The sequence below is a fragment of the Manacus vitellinus genome, unplaced genomic scaffold (genome assembly GCF_001715985.3).
Source record: "Manacus vitellinus isolate BGI_N305 unplaced genomic scaffold, ASM171598v3 scaffold_13_pilon, whole genome shotgun sequence".
Lineage (NCBI taxonomy): Eukaryota > Metazoa > Chordata > Aves > Passeriformes > Pipridae > Manacus > Manacus vitellinus.
Window position 1 is genome coordinate 4,141,900 of NW_021938999.1, and position 24,007 is coordinate 4,165,906.

General features: G+C 39.9%; 2 protein-coding genes across 2 annotated transcripts in view; one reads left to right on the plus strand and one right to left on the minus strand.

Annotated features, from left to right (window-relative positions):
- TUBGCP6 (tubulin gamma complex associated protein 6) overlaps nucleotides 1–4,892 on the plus strand; it is a 42,349-nt gene extending 37,457 nt beyond the window's left edge. The window contains 5 exon segments of the mRNA XM_018067994.1: nucleotides 663–857; nucleotides 1,107–1,239; nucleotides 1,474–1,687; nucleotides 2,459–2,658; nucleotides 4,415–4,892. Of these exon segments, the coding sequence (XP_017923483.1) occupies nucleotides 663–857; nucleotides 1,107–1,239; nucleotides 1,474–1,687; nucleotides 2,459–2,658; nucleotides 4,415–4,506 (834 nt within the window). The 3' untranslated portion in view covers nucleotides 4,507–4,892.
- A 5,801-nt stretch (nucleotides 4,893–10,693) lies between these two features.
- Nucleotides 10,694–24,004, minus strand: SELENOO (selenoprotein O; the record flags this gene model as incomplete). Its single annotated transcript, XM_029958057.1, has 9 exons — nucleotides 10,694–13,216; nucleotides 14,127–14,283; nucleotides 15,306–15,491; nucleotides 17,126–17,276; nucleotides 17,615–17,895; nucleotides 18,241–18,371; nucleotides 21,124–21,304; nucleotides 22,241–22,444; nucleotides 23,853–24,004. Coding segments are annotated over 9 exons (1,638 nt in total), but the record flags the coding sequence as incomplete, so codon positions are not given.
- Between the last annotated feature and the right edge of the window lie 3 nt (nucleotides 24,005–24,007).

The following is a 24,007-nucleotide window of genomic DNA, read 5'->3' on the forward strand; positions in this document are numbered from 1 at the left end:
GGGCTGGAGAGCCTGTAGCCATTCGCTAAAATCCATTGGAAAGCCCTGTCTTGCAAGATACCTACTCTTACCTTAAGTATACTTAAACAGAGAGAGGAGAGTGCTGGGCCCTCTGATGAGACAGTATATTCATGACTCACTGCTGTTTTTGTGGGGAAGACAGCAAGGTAGGAGGGATAGCCTGGGTTAATATGGCTGGTTGCCAGTGGAGATATGCGCTGTAGGGGAATTAAGGCATTTCTGTGAATCCTAAGAATGCTTTAGACCCAACTGGAGAAAGCACTCAATGAATAACTTTATTTGTAAACCTCTGAGAGTGCTGAGTTGATGAAATAGGCAGATTGGAGTCAGATAAATACCAGTTCTGTCCCTGGCTTTCTAAAAACTGTATTCCCTGCTGGAGGAATGTGTAGCAGCTCCTGAACCACAGCAGACATAGGAAAATAAATCAGTGCAGGTATGAGATTACCTTCATGCTGTGAACAGCAAATAGTTCAGAAGTTGCTTCTTATGCTGTTCATGCATCCCTACAGCAGAAGTAAAAATTTCCAATCCAGGAAGGTTGTCACCACTTTACCATTCTGCTTTAATTCACCTGTGTTCAGGAGCCAAGACTCTTTACTGTCTAATTAGGATTTTTTTTATTTTTTTTTTGTCCCTAGCTTGGATCAGGACAGACACCTGGTGAATTGCTGAATCCACTGGTTCTTAATTCTATTTTAAATAAAGCATTACAGTACAGTCTTCATGGTGATACCCAGCTTGCTTCCAATCTTTCTTTTGCCCTCAAGTATCTTCCAGAAGTGTTCAAGCCCAATGCACCTGATGCTCTGAGTTGCTTAGAGCTAAGGTACAAGGTAAGAAAGCATGCAGAAAGGTAGAACAGTGCAATTATGCCATGGTTCTTATGTACCATGCTAGAGTGAATATGTTCTTAAGAATGGAGTAAAATAATTGTGTAATGGAAGTTACAGGATTTATTTAGCCTGGCCTTTACATTACATTATTAAAATACATACATTAAATTGTTGAAATACTTGTATTTTTAATAATCTTGTAATTTCTAACTAAAAATGTAGTATGATCAGCACTGTTATTTCTTTTAGGTTGACTGGCCTCTGAACATTGTCATTACTGAGAGCTGCATGAATAAGTACAATAAGATCTTCTCTTTTTTGCTTCAGCTGAAGCACATGGTGTGGACTCTCAAGGATGTTTGGTTTCACTTAAAACGTACTGGTGAGTATAAGGAGTGAACCAGAGAGCCTGCTGTTTAAAGTGCCTTTAGCACCCTCTGCTAGACAGTTGCTTATAAACAGTCACATCAAGCTTCAAAAGCCACAATTTCTTTAAGAATCTTCCTTGGCATTTTAGACAGACTCTACTAACAGAAACCTTCATTACTTTAAAAATCCTGGTTTTAGATGGTGTCTGTGGATGCTGATGATAATGTATTTCTGATTTTATTTTCAGCTTTAGTGAGTCACGCGTCAAATTCTGTTCAGTTTCGACAGCTCCAGCTGTATAAGCATGAAATGCAGCATTTTGTGAAAGTCATTCAAGGTTACATTGCTAATCAGATTCTTCATGTTACATGGTGCGAATTTGGAAACAAACTGTCTTCTGTGGGCAACCTGGAAGAAATTCACAGAACACATGCTGAATACCTCAACAAAGCAATCTTCAGGCAAGCTACCATTCATATTTTTACTTCAAATATTTAAGTTAATGGAGTGGCCAGTTCTAGCCTAATGTATTTGTGCAAAACTGACTTCTACCTGACACACTAAGTAGTCTTTACATATGCTCCTGTTCACTGTGCCTCAGGAAGTTTCCATTCTACTCAGGACAGCTCTGACCTAAGAGCTCTAAACTAAGGCTCTTGCCACAGTTCTGTTTTTCTTTCAGCCCATCCTTGTCATACCCTTTGTAAATTACTGCTGTTCCATTCAGCATGAGTAGTGTGCACAAGTAAGCCTTGCTGAAGGATGTAAAATGCTTCTCCTGTACCTTTTGTGTGCCTTTAGTATATGTGCAGTGACCAGGGCTGGGCTTTGAAGGGACAAAAAGATGCCTCTGTCCACATTTATGAGCAGTGCAAGAGACACCTGTCTTTCAGGAATCACAAGCTTTTAGCTCCTTGGTTACTGTATATGAGGCAGAGGGGTGGTATGAACAAGAGGAAAGAATGTTTTTAAATGTCATCTCTTTTGCAAATACAGATGTAATTCTAGAAATCAGATACACTGGGGCAAATATCAGTTTCTTGGAAGTGCAAGCAAATTATGTTAGTTTTAGGCACCTCGTTTAAAATCCCCATTACAGTTGGCCGCAGTCTTGTGGATTTTTTTCAAGCAATTACCTTTAACCTAAAGGATTGTCACCCTTTTGTATTTTTAGTCTTACAACCAATTAATTATGTCAACTAATTTCTAAAGTTGTGTTTGTTTTCTCTTAGGGGTCTGTTGACAGAGAAGGCAGCCCCTGTGATGAACATCATACATAGCATCTTCAGCCTTATTTTGAAGTTCCGCAGCCAGCTCATCTCTCAGTCATGGAGCTTCGATGCAGGGAAGCAAATGGCTGTTCATCCCAACTTTGGTCTGATGCAGCAGTCATACAATACCTTCAAGTATTACTCTCACTTCTTATTCAAAGGTGAGAAATTGCATAAATTTTAGATAGAAGAAAAAATAACTGACAACTGAAAAAATTACAAAGATGTTTTGGTAGTATAACATAAAAGTAGGAAGATTCTGTGTACTTAGTGTTAGAAAATGTAGTTCCCAAATGAAAACTGCATTATTGTGGTTTGCAAAAATCTGTATGTCCATTAGTTAAAATGTCCAAAAAAGAAATCTAACAGATATCCCAAAACTGTCTGTAAGTTTTTGCTAAACTTAATTTACAAAATAAGAATTTGGTATTTAGCTCTATATATGTGCATACATTTTTATTGGCAGCAATGAGAGATAGGTAGATACCACTTAGAAGTCATTTTAGATATATATGCACTAGTTGAATATTACCATGGGTATGAGATTTGAAAATTCTGATTCCCATGTTGAACTAGAGCCTCCTAGCACTAGTTGGAGCTTAAAGCCAGTGCTCTAGGCAAGTGTTTTTCAGCTACACAGATCATTTGCCAAATGTACTTTCCTCTAACATGATAAAATTTTATCTCACTGTCAGCTTAGGCTATAGCGTGAAGAAATGGTTACCTCTCTTTCCTCTCCATTTCTCTTTCAGATCTTGCTTTTGTTTTTAGTACAAGTTCCTTATGATTCCTCTAGTACAAAGATGGTTCATGGGGTTTGGATTCCTTTTTTTTAGAAAATCCCGAATTCCTGAAGGAGATGCATCTGTTTTTCTTAGATCTACTTTTCTAGAATATTTTCTAGTCAGACTATATTCTTCAGGAAATGAGCTGCCCTTTTTATTCTTTAAGGGTGTCCAAAAATGGTGTCAAAGGACCAAAAACAGATATTTCAGGATGAGTTAGAATGGCTGCTTCCAAATTCTACAGGAAGTCAGAACACCTCTGGGAGCCGCCTAAGCCCATACTACGAGATCTATGGTTGCTTCATGGACAGAGATTAATAGACCATTCCGTAAGGAAACTCGATGAGTGACCCAGTTCTTTACACCCTCATTATTAAGCACTACAAAGCAAATGTGTGCTTGTTCATCTCCACTTGTACCTTCAGTCACCATGTATTGTAAAATGTTCTCTTTCCACAATGGGTTGATCCAGAATCCATTGAAAGCCAATACAAAGTTGTCTGGACTTCAATGGCTTTGGCTCGGGCCCTAACTTCTAACAATACACTTTCCCTTCTTCCTTGCATGCTCCTGCTGCTTGCTAATTCCCTTTATATTAGTGCATGGGATATTTGTGAGCTCAGGGAGTTTCTCTTGGCTTTTTTCCTTTGTAATTAAGGATGTTTAGAGCAGTCAGTTTGTTCATTCATAGCACCTGAGGGGTTTGTCCTAGGAATTTCTCTTTGGTTTTCTCTCTCACAATGGACTTTGCTCAAGAAAACTTCAGCAGAGCTACTTCTTTCACAGAGGTCACCAGAGGACCTAAACATACTTCCTGGTCAGTTGAAATTATGATAAGAACAATACCACCTAACTGTGAAAGATTCTATGATCTCTATGTTTCTGTGAATGCAACTTGATAAGGAAATGCTTTGTTAGAATAATACATAGTCTTTCTTTTGCATCTTTTTTGAAATAGTTTATAATTCTAGAAAGAGATACTGGAGTTACGTTGAAATGTACATTTGTTTTTATTGTCCTCAGATTTCTGCATTAGGCTTTTTTTTTAATTAAAGGCACATTTAATTAATGTCAAGGCTGACTTTAGAATATTAATCTTAGTTGAAGCTTATTTTTTTTGTTTTTCTTCCAGTGGTAACAAAGCTTGTAAATAGAGGATACCAACCACATCTGGAGGACTTTCTGCTGCGAATCAACTTTAATAACTACTACAAGGATAACTGAACTGTATATAGAGTAAGGATCACTGATAACATAGTAAAACAGAAAAAAAAATATATGCTTATGATTTATAGAAGCTTATGCAAATGCCATGCAAGGGGCATTTTTCTTCATTGAAATAACCCACTATGTAATAGCATGAAGAAAATAACCACCACATACAGAGCATGATGATGCTTAAAATCCACCAAACCTGCCAGTTGTTTGATCTGCTGAAAATTGATGTTGTCATTATTGCAGAGAGAGAAAAGCTGAGTGCCTGATCTTAACACAGGAGAGAGTGCAAAACTGTATATCTGTGAATGTGTAAATGTTGTATTTTCAGTGGTGTGAATTTCCTTGAATGTAAATACATGTATATGAAATAAATTAACAGATACTTTCTAAAACTGCACTTGGTAATTGTTGGATAACTTGTGCCAAATTTAGCTTCTTTATACCTAATTTAAGCAGTGCATCTTATTTTGTGGTGATTATGTAAAACACCTAAAACAGAAATTCAGCATCACTAAAGCACAACAAAACTGTAATTCCCAATATATTCCAACTCCTGCTTTCAACTGAAGGATCACATTTTCAATTTGCTAATAATTTTCCTTTTCCTTCTTTTTTTTCTGTATTGTGAAAAGAAACAACTGAACTTTCAACTTCATGGTATGAGAATGTTTTAGAGAGGCAGTCAGCTTTGAAATATGTTGATTTGGAGATCCTGGAGTCACAGTTGCTTAAAATGTGGATATATTCATCAGGAGCTGTTCGTCTGATTAGGGAACACTTATTTAAAGGTACAGGCCTGGCTGGCAAGTTAAAAATACCATGAAATATTGAATAAGAATATTTTCTGATGATGTATAGGTAGTTTTATTTTTTTTTTCTGGAATAGAAATAAGCATTAGAGTGAAGTTGACTTCACATACCAACGATGAAGTTGACCTGAGTGTTTCTGCTCCTGCTCTGGTTCCAAAGTCAGTATAAAAATGTGGTAATGCACAGTTGTAACATACATCTTCTATGCTGTTTATCTGTGATGTATTTAATTGACTAGCTGCTTTCTGTTCTACAGAACAGGGGATTGAAAGAGCAAGTGGCTTGCAGACTGAGCTATTTTGTTGCCTGGGCAGGCAGAGAGCTATTTTGGGAATTTGTAGGACCTGGTGTATGTGTACCTTCTGGTGCAGACTGATGTCTTGTCGTGAAGCACCTAGACTTCCCAGCAGAGAGCAGCCACACAGCTTCTGTGTTTGAGACTTTGGAGCTTGGCACTGCACTGTAATTGTAGAAAGACAAAGGTTTATCTTTCCCATGAACCCAGTGTAACTTCTGGAGGAACAGCACACATACCTGCAGTCAGCTCTTCAAAATGCCTGAAGGCCTTACCTGGCTGCTGACATGGGCAGCCAAGAGAGGGTAAGAAAGAGGGAAGAGAGAAAAAGGGATTCAGAGCACCTAAATTAAAAGTCCTGGTACAATTACACAAGAGGAGCAGCCTTTTCTCCCTTGACTTCTGAAGGAGTGCTCCCCAGTGATGGAAAAGAAGGGCAGGATTAGTAATAGCTAAAAACTTCTCAAATGCAAGCCCTGATGAATACTGCAAAGTTAGAGCTTCAGGTGCAATTTCAGAGGGATGATCTCCTTCTTTAGAGACAAAAGTCTTCAAGAAAAAAAATGAGAGCAAAGTATGGAAATTAAGACACATACCCCCCACCACCACTCCCCATTTGCATTGCCAAGCACGATGCTATAGGGCATGGATTAGCCCTTTGGCCAGCTCAAGTTGTGTCCCCTCCCAGCTGCTGGCCTGCCTCCTGGGCAGGGGCTGAGGGAGGGAAGAGAGGGCCTTGACACTGTGCAAACAGGGTTCATCAACAGCCAAAACACGGCTGGTTTAGCTGCAAATCCAAAACACAGCCCTGTAACAGCCTGCTAGGAAGAAGGTTAACTCTGTCCTGTCCAGACACTGCACAACAGAAAATTAACTTTGATTTGGAAAATAGGGCAGTTAAGAAATACCAAGAATGTCCTCAAACTAGAAAAAGTAATGTGTATCTTCAACTTTTGTGGTGTTATACAAGCACTTCATATTGAAGTGGTTGTATTAGCTCTTGGCTTTTCTGGACAGTAAAACTTTTGAGTGCAAGGGAGTGAAAATCATCTACAAATCAGAATTCTGATCCACACCTCGGCACTGGTAACTCCTAAATAAAGGTGGAAGGGTGAAAAGCCCCACAGCCAGCACAGTTGCAGTGTATGGGGCCTGCCAGACGCAGCTCAAGAGCATTCCCTCCTTGACCTCCTTTTGCCCTGGCTTCACATTCATTGAGAGGGGATCTGCTATCTCCACTTCTGGGGAAGGTTTAAAGGTGACTGGATCACCTTTTGTTTTCTGGCTGCAAAAGAACAGAGGAGAAAAGCCACAGTTTACTTAAGAGGAGTGCGGTAATGCCAGTCCTGGTGCTGAATTAACTCAGGGGAAGAGCATTTCAGATGGGAGGTTTCCTGTCTGACAAGCTGAGGAGGTAGAAGCTGCCTATTACTGATCCTCATCACTGCCCACAGTGTCAGCCCAGGTCCTTTTCATTTCTGCGTGCAGCTGATGGACCACACCAGAGACTGCTGCTCAGGGCATGGAAAACCTGTTCGGTCACCAGCCAGGCCTGGAAGCCAGCATGGCTTTGCTGTCTTCAGCAAAATCACCTAATCTCTTGGTGCTTTAGATTTTCCACCTGAAAAAGTGGTAATAGTATCCATCTTACTTTGTGCCACTTAAAAAAAAAAAAAAAAAAGAGGAAATGCTATTTAACAATGCAACGATCTAATGTTCTACTGTATAAAAATGCCAACTTCTAAATTGACTCCAGAATAGAAAACCCATGAAGTAAGCTTTGTAAGTCTGCTTTGTCTACAAAAAAAAAAATGTTTTCTGTTTATACTTGCCCAAAGTATCATTAAATCTCACCTCTGGGTTTACCTGCTGAAGGTGCATGCTCAGCAAGAGCTCTGCAGTGCTGCAGCACTGTCCTTGCCCAGCCAAAACAGCAGCAGGGGAGGAGAAGAGCAGCAGGGAGCTTCAGATTTTTTGCATGCCTTGGAGAGACAGATAAGCCTGTCTGTTCCCTTTGCGTTTCTGCTCCCCTATTAATTATGCATCTGCTGCAAGAACTGCATGAACAGAAGAAGGTACAGTCTATACTCATGTGTGTCTGGAGCTTTATCACTGCCCCTCATGTCCTTTGATCTATATGCCATGGTACCTGCCCTGACACAGGGAAGCTGCATCCTTCAGTTCCATGGCTGATTTGGGAATGAGGGAAAACAGAAGTGTTACGGGAAGGTGGGGGGACTGAATGCAACATTTTTATACAGTTGAGAGGAACTGAGAAATGTCACTGCACACAAAAAAGGTCCCACTGTAAATGCAGGAAGAACAAAGTCAAGTTAAAAGATGTAACAGAGGTAGTGGCTGCATTATTTAGAACTCACCCATAACTGTGTGATCTTACACTGGATGTGACACCATCGTGAAACCCTCCTGTTGGATTCACATCCATCAGCTGTCACCGGGCTCTGTAGGAGTAAGTGCATGTTACTGCCTCCACCTGTCTCATCGACTCTGGTCAGAGGTAAAGCTGCCCAAGTCCCACCCACCTATGTTAACAATGCTGAAGGATCAGCTAAGGAGGGGCATTGGGGTTGGTTGGACATTATTGAGCACAAGTGAGCAGCCAGAGCATGTGGCAGTGTGTGACCTGATGAAGGGTGCTGTCCGGAGGGAGATACACAGTCAAATATGTGAAGCATGAAGCTGACAAAGTAAATTCAGGATAACCAAGGCCTGAATTTGCTCTTTCAGTGGACCATGTCTGGATGCACTCCATGCAAAGGCACAAGCAGCAGGTCTGGCCTAAACCCACTTCCATCACAGACGAACTCAAATGCAGAATACCAGAAACCAGTCTGTTCAACAGATATTTTGGAGTGCAGATTTACCCCAGCTGAAGCACCCCAAGGAGCCACATGTGTGTTTAAATAATTTGGTTTAAATAAACTAATAAACAAAATACAACTTCACTTTCCACCCAAAGGCCTATTTCTGTGAGCAGAGTTAAAATCCCATCCTGAATCTGCTCATATCAGCTGATGCGTTTAATTCCAGTGACATAAGGAAGAATAAAAGAGGTGTCAGCATAGGTCTTATGCCCAAGGAAGTGGGAGGGAGGTTTCCCTTTGAAAAATGTGAGGGCCCTTACCTTGCTCTAAGCATACCACCAAAATAGCTGGCAAGGGAGGAAACCTGTGAGTTCACTCCTCAGAAAACACTGCAAAAATATAAAGTGAGGTTTCTGTGATATGACCTGGCCATCTGATACTAACAGAGCAAAAACTTCTAAAGAAATGAAGTTGGCAAACAGTATGGTTAACAGCAAAACTGTTTCGGGAAATAGGCATGAACAAGAATATTAAAATTGCAAGTTTTATTATTTTTAATAAAAGAATCACATCTGTACTACTTATTGGGAAAAAAAACCCCACAAACAAACAAAAAAACCAAACCCCAAAACAACCCACAAAACATCCTAAGAGCTGACAGTAAAACATTCCGCAATTGTAGATTCACAAGCTCATGAAGCAGAGTTACAGTGAAATCTTATCAAGTCATGAGAGGAGCCGTCACTACCACACAAGACTATCCAGAGACACATCTCCAAGAGGTTCTCATTTCAGTTTTGCAATCTGGGTACCACTTGCTTTTATACAAGGGTAGTTCAGGATGTGTAGCACAGGCTGAGTCTAAATCAAGTATTTCCACAGAAAGCTGTTGATAAGAAGAGTCACCGCTTCATTTTGAGCACAGCTCAGAATCACAGAATCAACTAGGTTGGAAAAGATCATTTAGTCCAATCGGTGACCTAACACCACCTTGTCAACTAGACCACGGCATTAAGTGCCACATCCAGTCTTTTCTTAAAGACCTCCAGGGATGGTGACTCTACCACCACCCTAGGCAGCCCATTCCAATGCCCAATTGCTCTTTCTGTGAAAAACTTCTCCCTAATGTCCAACCTAAACTCTCCTGGAGCAGCTTAAAACTGTGCCCTCCTGTCCTGTCGCTGGTTGCCTGGGAGAACAGACCAACACACACCTGGCTGCAACCTCCTTTCAGATGGCTGTAGAGAGTGATGAGGTCTCCCCTGAGCCTCCTCCTCTCCAGGCTAAACAAAAGCTCCCTCAGCCACTCCTCATAGGAATTGTCCTCCAGACTCTTCACCAGCCTCATTGCCCTTCTTTGGACACGCTCCAGCACCTCAACATCCTTCCTGAACTGAGGGGCCCAGAACTGGACACAGTACTTGAGATGCAGCCTAACCAGTTCTGAGTACAGGGGAAGAATCCCTTCCCTTGTCCTGCTGGCCACACTGTTCCTGATACAGGCCAGGATGCCATTGGCCCTCTTGGCCACCTGAGCACACTGCTGGCTCATGTTCAGCCTGCTGTCAACCACCATTCATCACCGCTCTCTGGGCCCCACTGTCCAGCCAGTTCTTAACTCAGTAAACAGTGCACCTGTCAAACTCCATGGCTTTTATACAAGCAGAATATTTGACCAGTAAGAAATATAATTTTCAGGTTTACCTATTGCAAATACAAGCTGTAAAAATAAAAAAGCAATTTATGATTCAAGTATTTAGACTCTCAAATGCTATAAGCTGTATTCCCTTCTCTCTGAAGAACTGAGCTTACCTGGACAAAATTTGGTCTAATTGTCCTGAACAACCTCCTGCTTCCACACTGCTCCAGGAACAAGAACAGAAGAAACTATCATCAGAGATGAAACTATGACCTGCCTTCTGAAATGAGAGTGCTGGAAGAGCACAAGCATTCCACCTGGCTTCGGATCATCACACTTCTTCAAATACAAAGCACTGATGTTATTGCATGCACTGGGAAACTGGGCAGTTGGATGTCAGTGCAGTTAGACTATGTGAATACACTCCATATTTCTTTCTGTTGGTGAACATCTTATGACAAATATAGCTTTAGTGAGTGGCACACCAAAGCAGCCACACCAGAGTACTGCATTCATCATTCCAATCTTGCTACATCTCTTGCATGTAAGCAAAGATCTACATCTACACGTAGATCTTGATCTACATGTAAGCAAAGAATCTATTTTAAAGCAAACACCACCACATTTTTGTTTCTCACTGTAGTATTCATTTTCCTTTTTAAGGGTGACATTGCTAGTAAGTTATTTCAAAGTATCTCCATGATTTTGGCATTACAGGTGACAACAATTTGGTAGTTAATTAAAATTCTCATATGTTCAAACACAGAGTTATAATATTATTCTCCCTCTCCATACCGCTACTAATACAGATCTACTCAATGTCCCTAAATTATTATCAGGATGCCATTAAAAAGACTTGATCCCTTAGGTATGGTTAAGAATCATTACATGTTAGACCATTCTGTTAAGCCAAAAGCTTGGACAGAGCTCCTCTAAAACTCTGTTCCCCTTTGCTTCCCACACGGAAGGATGTAAATTGAGAAGCAAAATCAGCACAGTTATGTCAATCAGCTTGGAGCAACTTCTCCCCACTCCATTACTCCCCTTCTGGACCAGGCACCCCGTAAGAGACCACTGATTCCGCAGGGAAACATTTGAAGCCTCTTTCAAACTGCTAGCACACTTCCCCTCTCTGGTGCAGTCCTTTTTACCCAGCCCTCACTTTCTGCTAGAAGTTTCCATTAAATGGTTTGATTCCAGTACCCCAAGTTTAGAGGAAAGCTAATCCTCAATAAAAGTCTCAAACTCCCACAAAAATGGATTATTCCTAGAAGATGATCAGCTGCACTGGCTGGCATTACTTGCTGCCTACTTCTTCGAGGTGCTTCCTCTTTCAGCTGCACCGTTCTTCCATGGGCTATGTAAATACACCTTTATTTTGTTCTTTTCTGCAAGAACTCCAAAACCTCACAGAAAGTGCTGTACTTGTCAGAGATTCTAGTTTGTCATAAATAAGTTTCTTCAGCTTGAAGGCAGGACAGAGTGAATGTTTACATTCAAAACATAGTCTGTGTACTGCAGCACTAAGGAGGACAAACTGATTATTAGTACAGACAGATAAGCAGCAGTCCAACTGTTCTTCCTGGTTTTTGACAGCTTGTACAGAGGAAGACTTAAAAGAGCACAATTCTACCTGAGCTAATACCAAGCTTGCACAGGGGTAGTGGAAGAATTTACTTGAGTACACATAAATCACAGTGTAAGACAGTGGTCTCTTTGGAAAAGAGAAGCCTTTGCATTAAAGCAAACTTTGCAGGTGTCTGAACCAGTAACAGTCTTTTAGAAAGAAGTTCAGAAAGCTAAGTAACATCTAATTACAGAACAACTCTCTTTTGCTAATGTGGCAATAATGGCAACCAACTTTCCCCTGAAACCTCAACAGAAATGTTACCAATAAGTAACTTGCAAGCAAGTCAGCTCCTGTTCTCCTCCCACATCCTCCATCATCTTTCACACAAGCTCAAATAGCACATTTCTGAATGGCAACTTCAAACTTAAAGATTTTTCAAAGACCATGTAAGTAAACTAAATGGTGCAAGACCAGATTGGGAATGGAACAACCCCACTGACCAGTGTGATGAGCAGGCACCCCACATACACGCTTCTCATACAGCGAGACTTAGAAGCACAGAAAAAAATACACAGTGAACCCGGATTTGAGTGCTGGGGTAGTTTAAGGTTCACTAATTTGGCTAATGGATCCTGCCCGAGGCAACTGGCTTACAAACTGCACTCACGAGTTTAGTAAATATTTACACATGTTGTATGCAACATCCTGAGCCTGAATAAACTTCATCACTAAGTTTTCAAGTGCAAATGTATATAAACTCCCTTAATTCTGGTCTTAAAAAAAATTCGATTCCTCCCTCCAAACTTGAGCCTGCCCTGCACAAACTCTCTGAAAATAGATAATGATTAAATACCAATCTGAAGGTTCACAAGAAATGAACTACTTAATTAAATGAAACATAGCTTCAAATAAGCAACACTGAATTTGTTCCTCCAATAAAGAAGACTAAAAGTTCCTGCATAGAGAAAGCAGTAAATAAATATTAGAAGTACTATTAGTTAAGACATCGGACAAAAACAGATCAGATTCCTGTCTTGCTATTTTTGTCTTCACATAACAACAACTGCATTTGGATGTTCAAAATTCAGCCTGCCTCAGCATAAAATATTGCTTTACACTTGTGATGTAGTATGGATAAAGGAAATACTTTCAGCCTCAAAACACTGAGATTACTGATGTATAGGAACTGTTAATTGTCATTGGTTTGTTCCACTGATCAACAATTGCTTCCAATTAAGGACAGATGAAGAATGCTGCAGATGCATCCAAATGTAGGGTTGCCTCAATAACTTAATAGCACTTTGATATTTGCCTTGCTGAATTCTTCACTGCTGAAGGAGAATCAGAGTCTTCAGTTTACAGCAAAAAACAAAACAAGGCAGTTATGAAGATCATGTAACGCATAGCTCTGAAGCCCAAAGTGGAGGTTTGCTGCAATATGGTAGTTTGCTTCTGGTCTCTTCAGCACAAGCAGCTGCTGTGGCAGTTGCTCCCTCCTCTTCTGCATCTTCCTTTACCTCCCTGAAACCTTCTGCTTCTTGGAATGGATGCTCTAAAAGTTTCAGTACATTTCTTACCTAGAGAGAAAACATTGCGTGGTTTTGAGAATTTAGAAAGTGAAGGAAAAATGATGTGGAGAAGAACTTCACACCAAATAATCAATATATTGTATTTAATACATGAACTCTAGACAAGCCAAATATTAAATAGGTGAACAATATACATATCAAATAAGCTGAAATCAGAAAATCAGTAATTGAAACTGGGTTTGTATCTGTATGGGACTCAAGCTCAAATAACCTGAAATGCAAGTACCTTTCTCAAAACAAATTAATTTCCCCATATTCTGCATGTAACATTCCCTGTGCTGAAGCCCATAGGTGAAAGCCATAAGTTTTAAAAGATAAGCTTAAGTTGTGCCAGGGGAGGTTTAGGTTGAATACTAGGAAAAAATCTTTTACAGAGAGAGTAATCAGGCATTGGAATGGGCTGCCCAGGGAGGTGGTGGATTCACTCTCCCTGGAGGTTTTTAGGATGAGACTGGATGTGGCACTTAGTGCCATGGTCTAGTAACCACAGTGGTGTTGGATCAAGGGTTGGACTTGATGATCTCGGAGGTCCCTTCCAACCCAGTTGATTCTATGATAGCACTTAGCACGGCAAGGAACAAGTATAAATTAATCCTCAACTGCCTCCCAAGATAAATGCCACCCTCAAGAAAGAAAAAGCAGGGTAATTATCTTGTCCAGGAGTCAGCCTACAAAAGCTGGTGAAGTTCAGAGTCAGATTTTTGATACAGTTATTTGTTCTGCAGTCATTAAAATTACAGTCTCCTCAAAAACAATACAGATCTCCTGAACAGTGAATTTCCAATGCACTTACTGCCCGAGATGCCAGACCAAATCTTGGCAAGCATAATGTCAGTCATCTACACCAGCGCTACATATCCATGCAAACCTAGAGAGGGTGTAAGTAGTAACAGCATACCTCTGAGAAATCCCCATTTTCAGCTGCTTCTATGGCATTCTGGGCAATATAATTTCTCAAGATATATTTTGGATTGTTTGAATTCATGACCTTCACATGATCAGTGTTCCAGGCATCAGCATCACCAACACTTTCTATTTCTTTTTGCAAACGGACTCTGAAATTAAGCAAGTGACAACAACAGGTTTGGATCAAGAATCATATGTGGAAGTTGATATGTTTCCTTGCTTTGAGATCCTTAGTTTGCAGTTCTTAATGAACATTACATCATCTATAATCCTCTCAGTTTATAAAATGCAGCATGACAACAGAATATAAAACGTCACTTAATTCATAAAAGCAGCACTACAGACTGTCAGCAGGTCCTGACAAGGCTCAAGAAAGTGGCACACCACAGCTTTTGTGTTCTCTCAAAGTCAGATCAAGACACTGGTGCATGCTCCACAAAGACTGCCACATTCAGGTCTTGTCTTTTAAGTATTTCTATGCTTGTTTATTGGTTAAGGTTTTGCTGTTCTGATAAAAGCAAAGGGATGTAATACAGCTGAGGCAGCTTGATCTACTTTTTATCAGTAATACTCACTAAAAGTGAGCCCCCCTGGAGAACAAGATCAGCCAGGTAAAGAAAGGACCTAATCCACACAGTACAAACAACTAATGCTCTACTCAGGGGTTTTCTTTACAAAAAACCCTGCTAACACTTAGGTTTTAGAAGAGCCTGGACATTTTTTCCTGGCCACGATTTCTTTTACAGCTACTCTTTGATTAAGAATAATTCTACTTGATTTCTATATTAATACAGAGATTTTTCTTTTAGAAAAAAAATTTGAAGGATAAAATGTTTAGAGGTCAGTCAGTTGTAGTTACTGAGCACTTAAAAGTTCACAATTGAAATTAGTCTCTGTTAGAATCAACATCAACACTCTTGAAGCACTTTTAATACTAGATTTGATGCTAGGTGATTTCTACACCCTCAACCTACCACAAAATCTAGCAAACAAAGTACAGAGATGCCCTTGAACTTTCACAGCAACAAAGACACTGAAGCAGACAATATTCTAAGCTGGATGTCCTCCCTATTTCTCCTAATCTATGTTTGAGAGAGGGTGCCTTTCATGAGACAGGCACATCGTTCTCAAAATGCAAAAATACAGTGCTATGAATACTGAGAAACTTTACCTGTATTTCTCCAGCCATTCCTTCCAGTGTCTTTTATTTCTGCTGAGTAAATCAGCAGCTGTTAACTGCTGCAGTTTAGAGAATTGTTCAATGCGTTCTAATTCTTTATTTATATTAGCTTTTGTTCCAATTAATGCAAACAGCTGCGGATTAGACTGAGCCAACATCAGCATCATTGACAGTTGTCTAGGAACAAAAAGAACAAACACATTAGATATTGAAGTTGAGCTGCCTGTCAAGAAGCAACTCTTAGCAATCAAACTAGATATGAAAACATTCACAACAAACTATGATTTAGAAATAACAGAAATTCATAATTAACAAAACCATTTTTAAAATTATAAATTATGCTACTTTTATTTTTCTTTCCCCCAGATATATAAAGAGCAGACAGTAGATTTTCAGAATTACCAGTTGAGTTTAGTTGTGCAGGTCTTATCAAAATACCCTTGGAACTTTGAAATTAATTTGGAATAAAAAATTTGATCTTACTTAGCTATCAAGATAATACAGAATTCACAGGTTTTGTTGTTTGGGGTTTTCTTATTTCTTTAACACCTACTGATTTTATCAGTACTAATAAAAACCTACATGACACGGGGAAAGATACTTCATTTAAATTGCATGAGACAACACTATGTTTAATATTTTCAGTTAGCCAGTTTAAATCACAGAATGAGAATTGCTTTTTGGTAATAAATTCCTAACAATATCCAGACTGTTTTGTTGCAAGTTTGACTAGGACTTATCTTTTCACATTTTACTGTGTTAGCTGGTGTTTCACCTTATTTTTTGATACCATGCTAGCTAACTTTTATTTTTTCTGGATTAATAACTAAAGTACAGCATAAAGTAAAATAAAAAAATAGAGTCGCAGCCTATCAAAAGTATGTTTATCTCCTTTATGAAGGAGAAAATAAATATTATTCCCTGGCCTCAAACGACAACTCATTATAGTTGGTTATATTTTCCTACTTTTAGTAAGCAGAGATAAGTTGGGTGCTTTAATTTCTGAGTTTACTATATAAAGTACTATGCAAATATGATTTATACATCTGACATGCCTACCTCTATGATATCCAAGAGCTGCAATTAAAAAATCAGTTATGTACTCACCCATATCATGGTGATTTATAGCTGCTTTTCATGTTTCTCTAGACCTGAATGCAGTGTTTAAAAAATACTGTCTCATCTCTATCACACAAGCTATATTCATATTGTGGTATCAACACAAAGAAAAAGCTGAAAAATTTGGTAGGTTCGTCACCTCCATGGAGCACTTATTAAGCAAAGTGGGGGAGGGGAACATACCCAAAATACCTTTATTTTTTCCCTCCTCTGCAAGTGAAAAACGGATGCAATCACTGTTATAAGCAGCAGTTGAACATGCTCAGAGTAGCTGGACTGTAGAACAAATCAGACATAGACTATACCTAAAGTGGGCATTTAGGTTATACTTAGGCCAGAACACTGGTGGCTGAAAGTGACTTTTTTTGCTGACAGTACATTAGCAGAACACAGTAGCATTACAGTCCACATCCATTTCTTCTGTAAAATACTTTTGTATCACTTCATTATTTGGCTGTCTCATTGCCTCAGTCAGCAGAGACAGGGGAGGGAAAAAAAAAGGGCCAACTAAAGCTCAGAAACTTTAATCCAAGAGCCAACTGCTGCAAGTCATAGATGTAGATCATGATGCATCTACTTGACAGTGATATTTCCAATCTTAAAATTAGTCAAATATTACACGCCATGCAGAGTTCATTATGGTTATACTGAAACTACAAGCAAAAGCCAAAAGCATTTAAGTGGGATAATACCTTGGATCCATCTGTGGTTTGAAAGCAACTTTCAGTTCTTCCACAGAAGCACATTGACTTGTAAGCTCTTCTAAGAAATCTTCAAATTTTGAAGGATCAGTGTCCACTGAGAATGAACTCAGCAAGTAGAAAATATTTGTGAAGTCTCCACCTGAAAAAGTGTGGTATGAGTAATGCAACTAATAAAATCAGCAGGAAAACTGGTCCCATACCTCCTTCCTACCTCCCTCTACAGCAGTACAGGTCATCACTCTGAAGAGGCAAATTGTTCCCTCAGTGAGGGTGCAAATGTGAAGCAGGAATCCTATATAAGGCAACAACTACTCCACAGTTCACAATAAGGTAATTATTTTTCAGTCTGTTGTTGTTCTCTCAGATGACAACGTAGTTGCACAAGGCTACTTTCTTGTAAGGTCAAGCTATAAATTGTATTTTGGGTTGATTATAGATACTGATGGCCTATTAAATAATAACCTGCTCTTCACTAACCTGTGAGATGCATGGTTTCAAGGAGCTCAGATACTAGCTTACTATCTTCTTCTAATTCCAGCTGGATTAGGCCTAGTTTTTTCCTCATCTTCTGCAAATAATGTTTCTCAAATTCTGCATCATATTCCTCTTCCAGGATGAGTTCACTTATTTCCAAAGGCAGCTCTGGAACTAGAGCTTCAGCAAGTTTCCCCAGGTTCCACTTGCAAATCTCTGGCTGTTTGTTGTAAGCATAGCGCCCTGTATTATCAGAACCATTGCAAATGTGCTCAGGGTCATACCTACAAATGAAGAAATAACAAGCATTCTTCTAGTTAACTGGACACCACTACTGTGAAAAGCAGTACTTTTATTATTTTAGTCTGCTCTAGGAACTAAAAAATTTGAAAGGGAATACTCCTTGGTTCTTTTCCCAAACACATGGGCTACAGTCTAATGGTTAGGGATGCTGTGAACAGTTAAAAAGAAGCTGAAAAGAAGACAACTAGAACTAACTTAACCTACTTTGCCATAAAGAGAATTAATAAAACTACTTTAGAGTTAAAATATTAGAGCAACCATGAATACCAGGACTGTTCTACATAGCATGTACATATGCACATTTCAAATAATGCTGCCACACTGACCTGTCCATGAATCCAAAAGGGCCATAGTCAATGGTCAGTCCAACGATGCTCATGTTATCTGTGTTCAGCACACCATGGCAAAACCCAACACACTGCCACTCAGCCACCAATCTTGCGGTTCGTTTGGTTATCTAAAACCAAATGTATTTCTTCCATTTTTCATCACAAAGTATTTCCAACACATTTATGTATTTTCAAGCATTTCCTAGTCTGAACTGATGTTTCTACAGCTCTGATGGAAGCAGATTCTGGCAGTATGCCATACACACAGACATCTTAAGGACAGCTTGCCTCTCTCATCTTGTTAGTGACTGCCCTGTTAGTCTGTCTCCCATTTCCATTTGCCTCCTATTCTCTGTTCCATGCTTGACTTGCAAATCAACAGAATAGCTTTAAAATGCACTGGAGACAGACTTGAGTACTAGTCTAACCATTATACAAATATATTCTTTTGCCTATTACTAATTTTAAAGAGTAACTAGAGGCAGAAGAACACATAAGCAAAGTCTAAGAAATAAAATTAACTATATGTAACAAAGCCCAGTATGAAGTTATTCTTCCGGTTTACCTAGTATGTAGGAGTGATTTACAGAAGTTAAATGGTTTACACAAAAAAATTATTCCCTGCAAACAGGTTTTAGTGCTGATAAGCACTTACCTCGATTTGCTGAGAGCAGAAAAAAGCTACAAGATTAAGTAAAAATATTCCAAGAATGATAATTTTATTTAAATGCAATTCTTTACTGAAAGCATGCTTCATCAGAGGTATTTCTGCTGCTTAGCTGAGAGTTATTTTTATGGAATCCTGCAATCACTGCATGTGCCCCATCCACCAAATAAATAGTGGAATATTCTAAAGTATTCCTAGTTATTTAAATATATTAATCCACCTGTCAATCAGAACTACTATGTGCTATGAAATCTAAAATTCAGGAAGCTAATCTGTTTTTTAAATAAACCTAAGTAGTTCTAAATACTTTACTAAGTTGCTGTAAGTAAAAATTTTATGTAGCCATTAGCTAAAACTTTTAAATCAAATTATTTTCATGGTTAAAATCACTCATCTTCCTGAACAGCTATCAATGTACAGAAATTCAAAGCAACTATTTGCTCCAGACTGCAGTGCAAGTGTATTTCATTAAGGTTCAAAAACCTATCTAGGAATTGTTTCTCCTTGAACATTTCTATGCCTCTGTCTTTAAACCCAGAATTTTTCTATTTTTTTTTTATTTAAAACATATGCAATCAGGTAAAGAAGAAAAATTAGACAAATCTTGCTCTGATAGGTAGTGAAAACCACAAATGATGCTTGGAACATAAGCTTTTGGTTCACCTTGAGATCCCATGCTTCTACTTTTGACAATATTCTCATGGGAGGTACTTTACCCATTTTTCCTGAACACTTCCTCGTGGGGCAGTTGGAAGCCAGCAGCTACATGTGTCCAAAACAGATTACTTAGGCCCTAAACCAGTAGGAGAGGCACACCCTGCACAATGGCTCTGTGCCAGGAAGATGGTAGAAGTTAAAAATAAAAAAATCCTGGCCACCAGGGTTGGAATGAAAGCAGTTCAGCAGTAAGGCAGTTCCTTACTGCTGGATGTCTTTGTATGAATGCATCACATACCACCAGCGTTGTGGTAAAAAAGAAATTCCCCTAATGGAAATGCCCAAAAGCAATTAAAGTTTGGGTGCCACTCAAGGATGGGTATATTGATGAGAAAAGATACAGCTTTGCACTCAGTTTGGGCTTTATTCTCTTTGATCAACATTTTTCTACTGCTAGACAAACTAGAAAACAAGTATTTTGTATATGTAAATAAGAGCACTATCTGAAGGACACACTCATTTAAATTTAAAGAACAGCTACAAATTATTTGAGAGGTACAGACAATGTTGCTGTTTTCTAGATAGTGCTGTGAAATGCCGTCACTTGTACTTTTTTTCCCATTTCTTTCACAGTGCAAAAAGAAAGATAAAACATGTTAGAGTTGAGCTGACAGCACTTCCCCGCTATTAAAAAAGATGGATGTGTTTGTCAAATTAGAGAAGAGACTGGGATGCTTTTCAGGTGGAGAAAAGTCTGGAAAGTCTCCACTAAGGATAAGAGAAAACACAAGAGGCAGTGCTAGCACAGACATGGAATGCAGACAGGTAGAGGCAGGAGAAGCACAACAAATAAACAAAAAAACCAGATATGGGGCAATGAGAAAAAGATGGTGGGGGGGTGGCCGGGCAGGGAGTGGGATGGGGCCCAGAAGAAAACCAGTAGTAACTGGGTCAGGAAAAGCAGCCAAAAGCAGGAAGAGGCAGGACTGGGCACACAAACACATCCACAAAGATCCTCAAGTCCCATGACTTTTCTGCCATCAGGAAGTAAACATGCCATCAACTACAGAGCTGGACATGCACACAGTGGGTGACAAGCTATAGTTCTCATCAAGTGATTTGTAGTCAACATTCCTGTTTGTAATTTGGAAAAATGAGACACAGGAAGTGACTCAGTATTCTCACTATTTTATAAAACAATGCTTTTCAAGCAATGTTTCAGTACTATCAACTCATCATCCAACAGTCACAGCCAGAACTTTCTCTCACAGTCTAAGACAGTCTCAGCAAATGGAGAGAAGTCTTGGGATGCTTCCCCAGAGCAGGGAAATCATGATCTACTATTAAGAAGGTTAAATTGCTTTCATTGGTTAGATCAGTATCAACACTGCTTTCATCAATAAGCAGGTCTATTTAAGAGTGCTTTCTTCAAAGAAAAGAATAGTTCAGACAATGAGATGATACAAAGTATTAACTGACTCCAGTCATCTGTGCTGGCAGATGAAGTTCCTAAAGACAACCGCTATGGATTATCAAGAGTCTCTGATCTTTCTTACCTCTTTGAAGAAAGCAGCATTCCTCTGAATACTGTTATCTGAATAAGCCTCCTGGATTTCTGGGTAGAAAGTGCGGATCACATAATCAAGCATCTGTATTCGAATATCATTTCGGTTAACGCTGGGACCCTTGCGTCCAGTGTATTCATCAGGAGGTTTAAAAATTTCAAACGAACCAAATCTGTTTCAAAATAATAAAAACATGTTTTAGAATTATCTGATGCTATTAACTTCATTTGACATTACAGGTAGTAAGACCATTTACTGTTGTTGTAATAACAGCACATTATCTCTTGAGTTTAAGGCCAATCCTTCAACTGACTGTGAGAAAAGACCTCCAAGATTCCTACGCTGAACCCAGTGAGGCTCAGTGGCTCAGTGTAAGGAAGCACATACATCCACTGAACCAAACTGACAGATCAAGACCCTAGCCAGTACTGAACACCAGTTCAATAAAGTTTCTTATGACCACTTCTAGAGAAGAATTCTTATCCTGAGTAAATGTACAGAAATTGGACTTTAATGCTAGACTGTATATCAAGCATATGTTAAGTTTTTCCACATATGTATACACACAGAAGCACATATACGCATATACGCATAGATATGAAGGCACATGTTCCTCATACCTCACTTTCCTCTAATATTGTTACCTTACAGGAGGCAGTACAACTTCCTGAAATGCCTACTGCCTTCTACTGGAGCAGGAACCTCATACGCTTATCAGGCAGAGAAAGTACAACCAAACTTTGACAGTACTACATTAGAACTGGAATTAAGGGTAGAGCTACAATCCACCACTACTATCATCAAAAAAAACCCTGTATTCTGAGCAGGCATAAACATGAAAAATCTCTTAATAAGTCTGCAGAACTTACTTCTTTCTATCAGGTTAGCATTCCTAGTGTTTTATCTGTGTCTGTGCAAAGAGACCAGCTCATCCCATCTGCTGGGCAAGAAAAACAGCTTCCTACAGCCCAGCAAAAGAAGTTCCAAGCCTCCAGAACAAGAAACACACAAACAGCACTGTCAGGAAAACACACTTAAGACTGCTGTGCTTGGTTTTAAAAGAAAAAAAAAAACAACAAACAAACCAATCAACAAAATAGGTTTTTACCTTAAAAATGTGGAGGCTATTCTCAGAACAACTGTACATCTCTCATTTTTTGGATTCCCATCATAAAATATGTCACGGACGACTTTTGAGTCAGACGTCACACATGTCCCAGCCCTTGTTGTTGGTATTCCCAGGTGAAACATCGCCTCGCTGCACAGGAACTCCCGTATGCTCGACCGCAGGACTTTCCGACCATCAGCTTGTCTGCAGCAAGAAGACATGGACAGTTTTTAGGCTATAAAGGCAGGAACTCCTGTCTCCTCTGTAGCAGTGGAGAAACAAAAGCCTGAAAGTTTTCATGCTCTGCCCACAGTCAAACAAAAAAGTAGTGGCATATCTGAAAACAAAAGCTGGACGTTCAAACTTCTGTTAAAGTTCAATTAGATGGACAAAACAGCCTTGCAATGAAGACCGCACAGAAGAAAATAAACCTTCCAGTTACACACATCCCTTCTAATCACTAACTCTATTGGTTTCATTAATGTAATAGTCTTTCCAAAAAATGAAAAAAATTTGGACAAGTATCGCTATTTTATTGTATATCAAGTGAATGGTTTCCTCTTATTAAAATGAAAAATATTATTTTGTATCTTTCTGGGTAAGTACTCTAGAAATGGGGTGCTAAATATGGGCATGCATAGCAGTTGCATTAAAAAAACCCTACCTGAACAGACAAAAAAGAGCAAACTAGCATATTTAATAGATATTAAGTAAAGAGAACAGATGCAGGTGGTTCTCAGCCCACGCTCCCAGCACTTTGAAAGCCACAAGCAAGCAGGAGAGCTGACCAGGGCAGATCTATGATGTTACCACCATATCTGGGATTTTTACTGTGATTTCCTTAATCTTCACAGACCTGAAGAAGGCCGTCAGAGGACCACATGCATGAAACTAAGGCGCTACCGAGCCTGTGCACAGCTGGAAAAAAAATATGGAAAATGCGAGTGGGAAAAATTACATGAAATATTTAAAGTAGTGCAGGCTCATGCGACTAATGAAGATACACAACCCTTGCAGGAATTTGGTCAGTATGCCATTTTGGGGGCTTTTCCACTATTCCCTCCCACAGCCGGGAAGAATGGGGGAGAAGGACCAGCAGCACAACCAAACACCCACATTTAAATACCATTTGTGTGGGCCATAGGGCAGCAAGCAAGGTGTGGTATTACACAGCGCCATCCCCACTGTCATCAAGGTCTCTGTTCTCCCAAAGGGGGAAAACCCGTACAGGATAACCAGAGACTGAAGTAACACGCCACCTGAAGGAGATGCCGTTACACTCGTTTTCCAGAGGAAAAGTTTGCCACCTCCTGGTCTGGCATTTAAGTATTACACTTGCTGATGCCAAAATTAAAAAAAAAAAAAACCAAAAAAAACCCCACAAACCAAAAACAAACAAAACACCAGAGCTTAAGGGATGACTTCTGCCCGGAGAACGATGCCCAGCACGGAGCCAGCCCCTCGCTAACGCGATCTGAGGGCCGGCAAGCCGGTCCCGGTCCTCCCTGCACAGCGAGCTCGCCCCGCAGGGGACACCGGACGCTGCTCCCCCAAACCCGCGCCCCGCCGGGCTGTTCCGACAGGGTCCCGCCCCGCTCCCCCCGGGCCTTACCGGGAAAAGGGGGTGATGCCGGCGCCCTTGAGCTGGATCTCCCAGCGCTCGCCCCGCGGGCCCAGCACCTCGCCCAGGTACATGGCGGCGCCGTCGCCGAGCTGCCCCGCGAAGCTGCCGAACTGGTGCCCGCAGTAACAGTGCGCCGCGGGCTC